The 11,935-nt window shown below is 42.4% G+C and overlaps 1 protein-coding gene across 1 annotated transcript in view; it reads left to right on the top strand.

The window, feature by feature from the left end:
• RAB31 (RAB31, member RAS oncogene family) overlaps positions 1-11,935 on the top strand; it is a 130,893-nt gene that overhangs the window by 99,375 nt on the left and 19,583 nt on the right. Inside the window, exon 6 of the mRNA XM_004683738.2 lies at positions 11,041-11,150. Coding sequence (XP_004683795.1) covers positions 11,041-11,150 — 110 coding nt within the window. The remainder of the gene's footprint in view (positions 1-11,040; positions 11,151-11,935) is intronic.

The following is an 11,935-nucleotide window of genomic DNA, read 5'->3' as shown; positions in this document are numbered from 1 at the left end:
AACAGGCCAACTGACGAAGTACACTGCTGAGGGGAGCAGCGGGCGGGTCAGGAGAGGTCTGCCGTGCCATGTGGGTCACCTCCGGGATGGGGATTGAACTCAGGCTGAAGTGGCTTTAGCTTCTTAGTGCTGGGCTTTAACCTGCTGCACCACCAGGGAGGGCCCTACTTAAGGAATCTTTTAATGCTTCCAAAATCATGAAGATATCACTCATTGATTATGTTTTTAAAATTTTATTTTGGTTTACCTATCTGTCTTTCTTACATCACTTGGAGTTGTTTTTGTATTTGCCATCTACATTCCTGTGCATTCCACTTCCAGTTGTGTCATCACTGTTTGCTGGAAAGTTCTTGCCCACTTATTGTTGACGTGCAGTGTTATCTCAGTCACGTGTCCCGTGTCCCACACACATGGGGTTATTTCTGGGCCTTCCATTCTGTTTTATTCATCCACCTTTACACCAGTGCTACTTTGCCTTAATGATTATAGCTTTGTCGTAAGTGTTGATAATGCTCTAGAATCTCTTTAACCAATACTTGTTGCCTCTTGAGAAATTTCATGAGAGGGTATGTGGATGTGTGTGTTGGATTCGGAGTAGGGGAAGTGTTCAGGCACATAGCTGTATGGGGTGGACTGGTGTTTATGATTGATTTTTTTTTTCTTTTTTAGAATAGCTTTATCTTTACAGAATGGTTGCAGAGATGGTGCAGAGGGTTCCTTCCATACATAGCACACACCCTGTTTTCCCTGGTGTTAACACCTGCAGTTTACTCAAGTACATTTGTCATAACCAGTATTGATACTTTATTATTAACTAAAGTCTATACTCAGGCTTTGTTATTTTTCCCTTATGATCTTTTGGTGTTCTGGGGTCACATCCTGAATGTCACATCACATTTAATTCTTATGTCTCCTTAGTTCCTTTAGGCTATTTTAGTTTCTTAACCTTCCTTTGTTTTTGATTATCTGAGCAGTTTGAGGCATCCTGGTCAGGCATTTTGGAGAATATCTCTGAATAAGGATGTATCTGATGTCTTTCTCATGGTTACACTGGTGTTTTATGTGTTGGGGAGGAAGAGCATGGGTAAAGTACTTTTTTATTACTGTATTGTAAATGAAACGTGGCGAGGGCTATCATTTCAGGGGTTCATGCTGTCAGCATCACTTACCAATGATGATACTGACCTTGACCATCTATCTGAGGTAGTGCTTGTCAGGATCCTTTACTGGAAAGTTACTAGCTCAACCCCCGTCACTCCTTCTCCTCTCCCTCCCCCTCCTTGCTCTTTACTGGGAAGTCTCTGTGACCAGCCTACTCTAGGAGTGAGAATTGTGATCTATCTTACTTCCTTGAGAAAAGAGTAGCTATGTAGGTTATTTGGAATTCTACTTCGGCAGGTGAAATTTACCTCATCCCCACCTAAATTAACTTAGTCATTTATTTATATCAGTCTGGACTCATAGAATTTATTGTACTTTGGATTGTAATGCAACATTGTCTCAGCTAATCTGTTGCTCAAATTATTCCAGCTTTGGTCACTAGGAACTTTCTTTGGCCTGATAACATTTGGGTTTTTGAGGGCTTCTTTCCTTATTGGCCCGAAATGTGCTCAGTGCTCATGATGTCTGTTTTATGCTCCAACTCCCTAGGTAGCTACTTCCTAAAGGAGTCCTTGTTCTTTATTAGAGATTGATGTTTAGAAATCAAGATCTGGGCTAGATTTGCACATTATCATTGGGGTATCTTTGGTTCTGGACCTTTGAATGAACAGAGCTAGGAGATGCGTGTGTGTGCCAACTACTTTGTGTGAACACACATCTGTAATTATTTCTGTATCTATTCACCTGAATCTGTATTAAGATAAACATATGTTTATGTTGATACCTCTGACTGTAATCCAGAATCACATGGCTCAATCACATGGGTGGGGGCAATATTTTCAAAAGTCATCAACCTAGTGTATGATTAAACAGGTGGTAGGCTTTTGTTCCTGGAGATTTTCTTGCAAGATGCAATTATCTTTCTCTTTTCCTTGCCCAAAGTTTCAAAATGTAGCTTCTATGAAGAATTCTCAGTGATTACTTTCTAAATGACACAATATTTACTTACATTTATATGCTGTTCACTTAATGGACTAAAAAACAAGTTAATCATCATCACTGCCAACCCTACTGAATGCTTACTGTACTACCATAGGTAAATTATGCTAATCCTTACAAGCGTTATTATCATTCTCTCATCTTTTTAGTAAAGACACTGAAGCACAGAGTAAGTTAAAGAGCAGCTAAGAGGGCAGAGGGCCTAACTTTCAGCCCCCAGAGTCTGTCTTAGAACCAATGTTCTTGACTATCATGCTCAACTGTATTTCAAAAGAAGTATGAGCAGGATCCAGGAAGGTGAAAAATTTCCAAACTACCAAGGGACAATGGCCCAAAGGATTTGCAGTTAATGACTTTGTTCCAGTAGTTTTCTCTGGCCTCTCAGAGGTCTCCCAAATTTCTGTCTTATTGAGGGGTGAGGGTGGGGGTAATCAGCAAGAATGACCAAGTTCCCCTCAAGAAACTATCTGCTCCGTCCTCATTTGATCCAAGTTCTGACATTTTTTTTCATGAGAAATAATCCATTTAAGTCTCTGTGGAGAACCTGACTCGACTTGTTTGAACTTGACACCAGGAATTTGGCCCCAGGTGAATAGCTGTTAAGCACACTAGTTATTAAGCAAGCAAGGCCCCATGGGAACTGAAATTCTTCCCAGGGTACACATGTCAAGTGCTTAAACTGTAAGCACAGAAATCATTGTAAAGTGTTTTTGTCCAATTAGATATTTACTGTGAAGGTGGTAATTACTGTTCCTTAAAAAAGGAAAAAAGTTCATTTTAGTTCTAGTTCCATATCACAGGTAAGCTATACTAAGTGTCTGTAAGAACTAACACGTGAAACAGATTTTCCTGCTTTAATTACTGCTAAAACAGTTGTCTCATCTGTGTGTTATACAAATATCTTGCATATTTAGAGAAAATATGAGCTGATGGGAGCACAGCAAACCCTGATTTATTCATTTCAGTGGCTGTTTGAGAGGGTGAGGAAAATTCTGAGTCTGCTGCATGGCTCACAAGAGCCTTTGCAAACAGCCTGTAGCCTTCCTCTGCTGGATTTTGATGGAATGTTGTGAATAATTTCCATTGATTTTGGCGAGAGTATGTTAAACATGTGGGATGGATTTTGACAAAAAATAATCTCACCAGACATTTAACAGCCGTCTCCTTGCCGTCTTGCTGCTTTGCTGCTTATTCATGGCAACTTAGTGGGTCTTTTAAGCTTAACCTTAGAAGGGATTGTGGCTAGAGAAGAGTGAAAAGGTAGGTCAAAGTTTTAAAATGTAATTGTAGCTGTTGTATTCTAAGAGTTTGACAGACTGTAAAATGCTTGGTCACTGCTACGGTGATATCACAGAGATACAGTATTCACAGTAACACATACATGAACCACCAGAAAATTTCTGCTGGGAAGAGTTCACAAAGCCTCTATTTATCACCTATAAAGTGTATATTTTATTATGCACTAGGTATGGCCAGATTTCCAAAGTTACAACTTCACAGTATCTGATTATGAATGGAATAGACTGCAAAAGTATCACAATATTTTATACTTTAAAAGAGCTATTTTCAAGCTATAGAATGCATGAGAAACTTGCATTAATAAATGCATAATTCTGGGACTTGCCTGATAGACATTCTAGGTCAGTAGTTCTGGGGTCCAAACATTTTCCCTCTTAACAAGCACCCCGTGGCCCTGGGATAGGTGGCCTGCAGGAGACACCTGAGAAATGATGTGCTAAAGGATCCATAGCACTCTCTGTGGTTATCTCGAGAGACTTAGCTACGATTGTTACATGACAGGGGTAATCTCTGGGTGTCTGTCCTCATTTTATCTCTTTGTCTTTAGCACCAAAGTGGTTTTTGTTTTTATCTTATGTTTAATGTTCCAAGAAGATGAAAAATTTTCTGTACCTGCTCCAAGATATCTGAAACTTCTTAGAAAATGTGGCTGTTCTGCAGTTGGCCTTGAACTCTTGGGAATTATCCCACCCTTGGTGTCTACACGACTTCCTTTCCATGCTCCAACATTGCAGTTAGTGAACCTTTTCATCTAGGACAAGCTGACAAGGAATTCTATGACTTTGACTTTTATGTAAATTTCTTCAATTAATATTAGGGAAGCCCAAATTATCTATTGAATAACTTCACCTAAATATATATAAATAGCAATTAGAAAAGCAAATAAAAGGTAAGACCCTCTTTATAATAACTATACTAATATGAAATACTAACTACTAGACCTTTTCAGGAAGGGGGTATCGTGTTTAAAATTTCAAATTTTAGATATGAACTCAGCACTTATGAGGAAGAACTGTACATATAAAACCTTACAACTTTATGGTTGTGCATGACAAAAGACTTAAGCGAATAAAAATGTGTACTTTCCCCGTGGATAGGAAAATTCAATATTACAAAAATTCAATTTACCATGGAGATTCCAGTTGGGCTATCAAAATACTATTTTAAAGTTTTACAAATTATCCTAAAATTCATCTAGAAAGATAAATAGGCAAAAAGAATTACTGTTGAATAATTAATAGATACTGAAAATACCTTTTGATGGTTTAGTGATAAAGCAGTATAACATTGTCACAGAACTAGACAGAAATCAATAGTCAGACTAGAGGATTAAGAAGTACAGTGAGATACATAGGAATATTTAGTAGATGACAGAGATGGCATTAAGTCTTATAAAGGGATAATTCAGTATTTGGATATGCCCTTGAGCTAGTCATAGTGAAAAATGAGAAAATAAAGTCCAAGATGGAATGAGGATTTAAATGTAAAATAACAAAACCATAAAACTTAGAAAAAGCAGATGGATTTTAAAAATAATCTTGGAGTTGAAATAGGCGTTTAATCATAATATAAAACTTCCATGCCACAAAGGAAAATAATCAGTCAGGTTCTTTAAAAACTTCTAGGTGGCGAAAATGCTATAAACAAGATATAGATACAGACAATGTGGAACATATATTACAACAGGATAATTTCCTTACAAATAAGAAACAACATCCAACCAACAAAGGGCAGAGACTATGTTCAAGAGAGGCACAGGTGTGGCTTCTGAAAAGTTGCTCACCAACTTTGGGATTAAGTTTCTTGGGATGGGTGTCAGGTGTTTCCTCAGGGAGAGAGGACTTTAAACCGTGATGGCTGACCCTCCCAGGTGGCACAACTGGCTGGGGCGCAGCACTGCAAGCGAGCTGCAGCTGCTTCAGTGTGAGTTCGATCCCTGCCCCGGAGGTGACCCACATGGCGCAGCAGACCTCTCCTGTCTCATGGGCTGCTCCCCTCATCAGTGTACTTCATCGATCTGCCTGTTCTGCTCCCCACTCTATCTCTGGTAAATCCTTTCACTGCCCCTGCACCTCTGACCTGTACCCCAGTTCTGTATGCATAAATAAATAAATCTTTTTTAAAAAAGTGATGCAATTTTATTTGAGGGTTGATTTATGGCAATTACATATTTCATGAATTGGCTGACAGAGTGAGGGTAAACTGAAAGTCGTCCTGGGCCATAAAGCGAGGGAGTAAGTCAGATGAATATATGAGGTCCCTCAAGTTTTGGAGTAGGTTGAGCTTCTTGTTTCCTTGTTTCTTCTGTGAGTCATTTCCTCAATTTTTCTGCCATTCTTTAAGAAATGATGCCATGCAACCATCTTGGCCAATGGAACTTTGTTTAAAGATGAAATAAATAAGCATTCTGCAGAACTTACTATAGGTCAGGTATTACTTTGCAGCCTCAACTTATTTAGTACTTAAAATTGATATGAAGTACATACCCCATCTGGTGGAATGTGGGGCATAGGATCTGAGAAAATAGACATTAATAAGGAGAGAATAGTGTCACTACTGTGAGCAGCACACTTGAACTGCCTTTCTCACATCAGGTACTAACTAGATCACTTGTGAAAGATTGAGAACCAAAATCTATGACTAGAACAGGACCTTTCTGCCAAGGTGTGTGTGTTTGGGACTTGGGGGCTTAATGAAAGTCATCTATTTCCATTGACCTTCAGAAGGAACAGCTAGCCCGAGGAGAACATTATTCCACTTTTAGCCTGCTGATTTCCTCCTTCCCTCACAGGTACCTGTCTTCCTCTCCTCCTGCCCTCATGGAGGACATTGTGGGGAATCAAATAGGCCTGGAATTAGGATGGGTCAGCTGCCACGTTGCTGAGTTACATCCACCACCAACAATACAAAGACCCGTAGTGAGCAGTACAGCCTGTTGAAAGCCCTGGAGCCCACAAGAATGTAATTTCCTGACCTCGCCCTCCCACCCCCTGAGCCTCTGAGTGCTGGGCCAGCTCAGACCTCTGCCTGTGTACAGGACACACCGTGCTCCTGCGTGCACCATCCCGAAATATAAGTTGGTTAACAACAGTCTCTAGGAGGACACTCCTTATTTGTTTTGTTTTCACCCCTATTTGGGAGGGTCGGTGAACTTCTGACCCAACTTCTACCCAGCACTCTCCATATTTGCCCTTAAGTCCTCATGTTCCCTCCTCTACTTAAGTTCTTTCTGCTGAAGAAAGCTTGGGGTGATTGTGTCATTAGTCTTTTTTAAAAGATTTATTTATTTATGCATACAGAACTGGGGTACAGGCCAGAGGTGCAGGGGCAGTGTGAGGATTCGCCAGAGACAGAGCGGGGGGGCAGATTGACGAAGTACACTGCTGAGGGGAGCAGTAGGCAAGACAGGAGAGATCTGCTGTGCCATGTAGAACCCACACTGATGCGGCTGTCAGCTTCGCAGTGCTGCACTTTAACCTGTTGCACCACCAGGAAGGGCCCTGTCATTTAATCATTTAACAGATACTTCTGGTTGCTCCTTGGGTGCCAAGCACAACATGTTAGGACCCTAGTGCACTAAAACAAAATCCATGGCCCTCATCTTAAGAAATCTACAGCCTATTTCAGAAGACAGCGTGACAGCGTGACACTGTCGTGTTAGAGATTACAAAGGATCGTCAGGGAAGAAGGTCAAGGAGGAACAAAAGCACCCACTGGGAGGTGGGGACTCTCCACTGGGTGCAGCAGAAGACCACAGTAAAACCATTCAACTCTTGCCCCTGACCCTGAATATGGCCTTTTCGATGAGCTTTAAATTCACTACTTCTCTGCTGAGGGAACTGGAGCCGCCTATTGTCTCCAGCTCTCCTATTTCTCCTGTTGGCTCTGGAGGGAACCCAGCCCGGTTCAGAATCCCATTTTCCATGCTGACCCTCCTCCTGCCCTAGCTGACTGGCAGCTGCTGCTCTGAGCTGGGTGAAAACTTCAAATATTCAAGAAAGAAGCCTGGGTGACTTATGCTGCCATGGCAGGGTCAGGCAGAGTAGAACCCACTCCTGAACCCACTCCTGAACGGGCAACTGTTGCAGAGGGTCAAAACTCCAAGACTACATGGTCCAGCTGGTTTGCAGTGATTCTTCTGGGAGATTTCTGGGTATACTGACTATCTATCATCGTAGCCTAGAAAGTCTAAATATATTCTTTCCCATCAAAATGGACTAGCTGTGTGCTTACAACTTGGCTTGGGTGAACCAGCACCAATATCTTTCACTGTGCCTGGCATATGGCAGACTCTTGCTAAGCATTTGTTGAAAAAAATGAGCACAAGTCATTGGATGCCACAGTCTCGCTAGTCATAACTATAGAAGGGTGTGATGTCAGGCACCAGCCCCCCGGGTTTCCTGCAATGGGTCTCCCTGAAGTGCAGCTGGACTTCCTAAAGGCCGCTATTTTACATTATTTGCAAGAGAATCCTAAGTAAATTCTGATCTGTAATTGGAGTTACACATTTGGTCCCAATAGCAAGCTTCTGACACCAACTGGATGTCCGGCGATTCCATTCATTTTGACACAGATCCCACAATGAAGGCCTCTACCCCATGAGGCTACTCTCTACCTCTCAGATGCCAGCTACAAGTCGTGGGTATCTCCAAGTTACCCACAAGCAGGCCACATGTTTAGAGGAACTCACGCTGCCCCTCCCCCAGGTTTGATAATTCCTTGGAACATCAGAACTCAGGCAAGCGCTGTGTGAATGATTACAGTGTGCCTGTGAAGGTCACAACTCCGATGAAGGAAATGGAAACAGTGCCTAGGGGAAGGTCTGGGTGGCATGCAAGGTCTGTGGGCACGTCACCACCCGGCACCTCCTTCTGTTCATCAACCCAAAGCTCTCTAAGCCTTGCACCCAAGGGTCGTTTATTGAGGCTCACTTAGTCACGACTGACCACATCTCCTGCTTCCCTCCCCTCCTCAAGGCTGGAGAGCAGGACTGAACAGTCCATCTCTCCGATCACGTGGTTAGCTTCCTCTGGCACAGCTCTAATTCTGAATCTTTCTAGAGGCCCCATTAGAAATGTAAGTATGGGGCTCTGTGAATACAAAGCGCACACCCATCATTCAGAAAATTCATGATTAAGAGCCCTGAGCCAGGGAAAATATCAAGTACATATTTCTCTTACACCGCAGCAGTAGGAACATATTGTCAAGCAGAGAGTAACTGACTGGTCCTTCTAATCCCAGTTCATATTAGAGGGCATTTCACAGTCCCTCCAGCCTCTCAGGCTGAAAACCTGTTCTTTATGATAGGAGATGCTGCTTTCTGCCTCCGCCATGACTCCAAGGCAGCTGATAGCCAATAAGAGGATGCTTTGAACCTTGAACCCCACATATACCTTGTAAAGATGGGAAGCATTGCTTCTGGGCACCAATTGGGTGGTTGTGTTGTGAGGGCCTGGAGTTTAGGCCCTGTCCCCATTCCTGATTCACTGTGTCCATCATCGGCAAGTCACTTATTAAACAAGAGGACTAGAGATCCACTTTTCCTATCTCTCCATTTTAAGGTCCAGCATGGTAGACGGAGATAAGTAGCTCCTCTTCACGTTTCTCCTCAGGATGGGTATTTAGATTATGTTGCAGTAATTTTGTTCTTGCCTTAGTCTGGCCACTCCTTTCTACTCCCCTGTCCCCTTGTCCCACGATGGGGCTAAGGAGAGAGAACTAAGGAGCGCTGTCTGTATGTGTGACCTTCTTTCAATTGAGGAGTCCCTGAGGAGTTTCCTTGATTGCCACCTGCGCCTCCACCCCCAGGTAGAGATTAGCAGGCCACAGCCTGTCTTATCTGCCCCATATTTGGGCAGAGATGAGCCCCCCCCCCAACACCCTTCTGTTTGTGGTTTGATAAAGACTGCCAGGAAAATATAAAAAATAGGGTAGTAGGGCAAACTGAACTTATACGGGTCCTTTTCTGGAATGTTTCAAATGTAAATTTCATTGCCACCCAAAAAAGCCCTTTTCTATTTTTTTAGTATCTAGGGAGGCCCTTTACAGAGCAGTAAAGAGGGAAGAATCCTGAGCATAGATTTTCCCCAATATATCTTAAGAAAAATCATGAAAGGACAGAGTTCATCTGACATGGTGCGGGAGGCTTATTCTCTAGTCCAAGCCTGTGATAACCTTCCTTAATATGGTAGACTCCACCCAGGCTCTTTCCCATTAATGTGTTCATATTGCCAAACTAGAATTTTCCTAGTAACTTTATACACCTCTTGAAACCATTTATGAGGTATTTGGAGGGGGGAGAGGAGACAAGCTGGTGAGAGGTGAATACAACCTTCACCGTCTTCCCAACTTTCGATTTTCTGGCCACCACATTTTCTCTTCTCTAGCCTTCCTTTGAGCCAGCTTCATATTATCTCCTGCCCACAGCCCTGGGGGAGCTGCCAAATTCTTCTCCTCGCTCCCCCACTCTTAACTCATTTTGTGCACTGTTTCTCTCCTGTTGTGTGGCCCCTGGGTGCCCTCCTGCCACTCGCCTTGTTCCTGCTCTCCCTCCTGCTCTCAACTGGTCTCTGACCTCCTCCCCAGGCAGACACCTGCCATTCACCTGCCTGTCCGTGTCACACCCAAGGCAGTGTTGTGCGAAACTGACCCCTAATGGTAGCTGGGTATGATGGTCAGGCTGTTGAGGACATGTCATCGGGGTCCTTCCTAGCCTTCCTGCCACACTTAGCTGACATTTCCAGGATCTTCCCTTGATCAAATGCATCACTTTCTACCCATCTCTGTTCCTGAGCACTTTATGATGCCTTTATTCCCCACATATGGCTGATGTTAATAGTTTCGTGGGTGAAGGGATTGTGGATGTGTTCCTTTGTGTTCTCAAATGTAGATTCCAAAGACAGGGACAGCATTTTCTCAGGCACCTACAAGGACAGGCATACAGTAACTACTCAATAAGAATTTGTTGAATGAATTAATACACTCCCAGAGAGTAGGAATGGTATCTTTTTTTTTTTAAATATATCCTCCACAACTTTTTAATTTAAAATTGGTTAATAAGTATCTTTAGAAATTATTCATTTTAATAGAATTGAAAAAGTTGAAATCAACCCTAACTTTGAATACTGGAATGTATACTGTAATACTCAACATGACTTTTCCCACTGTCCTGGAAGTCTTTCTTTCTGCAGACTGGGGCACTCTCTTATATTTGCATGTCTTGTATCCATGGATGCCAGAGGACATCCGTGGTTTACACTTTGAGAGTGTCACCCAGGGTAGTTGTTTTTCTATGGGAAAATAAAGGAGATGCTTCCACATAAGCTTTTTTTTTTTTAAAAAGATTTGTTTATGCATGCAGAACTGGGGTACAGGCCAGAGGCTCAGGGTGAGAGGATTTACCAGAGACAGAGTGGGCAGCAGAACAGGCAGATCAACGAAGTACACTACTGAGGAGAGCACCGAGCAAGCCTGCAAGGAGAGGTCTGCCGCGCCATGTGGATCACCTCCAGGGCGGGGATCGAACTGGCACTGATGCAGCTGTGGCCAGCTTGAGAGCTGTGTGTGTGTGTGTGTTTCTTGGGGTTATTTATATTTTACAAACCATAATTCATTTCTGCCTGGGTTTGGCCTTTTTTGCAGGGAGGTTCCCTTGAAGGATGCTAAGGAATATGCGGAGTCCATAGGCGCTGTGGTGGTTGAAACAAGTGCAAAAAATGCTATTAACATCGAAGAGCTCTTTCAAGGAATCAGTAAGTACCTGAAGTTGTGTTTCCAGCTCAGCTTACATTTTTATGCTTCAAAGGCAAAAATGTAGAGCCCTGAAAATGAACTTTTCCTCTGTGATTTTTGTCCGGTGCCATGGTATAAAACTGAGAAGCATGCACTTGTAGGTTTCCGTAACTCTGTGCTTTAACTGTTGACTATGTTTTGAGAATCAAAATGAAGTAACACTAATGCAAATAAAAGTTTAATTTTAAAATGATCCCACAACATTTAATGTTAGTATATTGAGGGGTACAAAAATAAAATAATGAGATAAGATTGGGGAACTAAAGTTACTTGTTAAACTGAGTGAGTCCAGGCAAAAAAAGAGAGAGAGAGAGAGAAGCTTTTAGAATTTCTTTTACTTGGGTGATGGTCAATAAAAAATTGTGTCTCTACCCCATCTAACTTGAAATTGGGTATTGAGTAGAAAGACCATTTGTAAAGACTTTCCTCATTTCTGATAGGTGTATAATTAATGGCAGGTGATAGCTGCCTTCTTTGTTTTCATTTTGGGATTTTATTGTCTTCCCTATCTTTACCTTGGTTCCCCACAAATGACCTTTCTCAAACAGCTGTTCCCCAACCATGGATGAGTAGACTTCACCTTCACAATTTCTCTGGTAGTGACAGTGCTGGGTCCCCTCAGAGAATTACCTGCTAATAGCCATCTTGGGAAACTATCCTGAGCACCTTCAAAGCATGATTTCAGACTTTACAAGAAATGTAAGTACCAAGTGAGGTGCTGGGACTCCAGTCTTGGGGTTTTCAC

Source organism: Condylura cristata, unplaced genomic scaffold (genome assembly GCF_000260355.1).
Source record: "Condylura cristata isolate star-nosed mole 26May11 unplaced genomic scaffold, ConCri1.0 scaffold00016, whole genome shotgun sequence".
NCBI lineage: Eukaryota > Metazoa > Chordata > Mammalia > Eulipotyphla > Talpidae > Condylura > Condylura cristata.
Note: the sequence above shows the minus strand (reverse complement) of the source record. Positions and strands in the feature narration are given on the sequence as shown.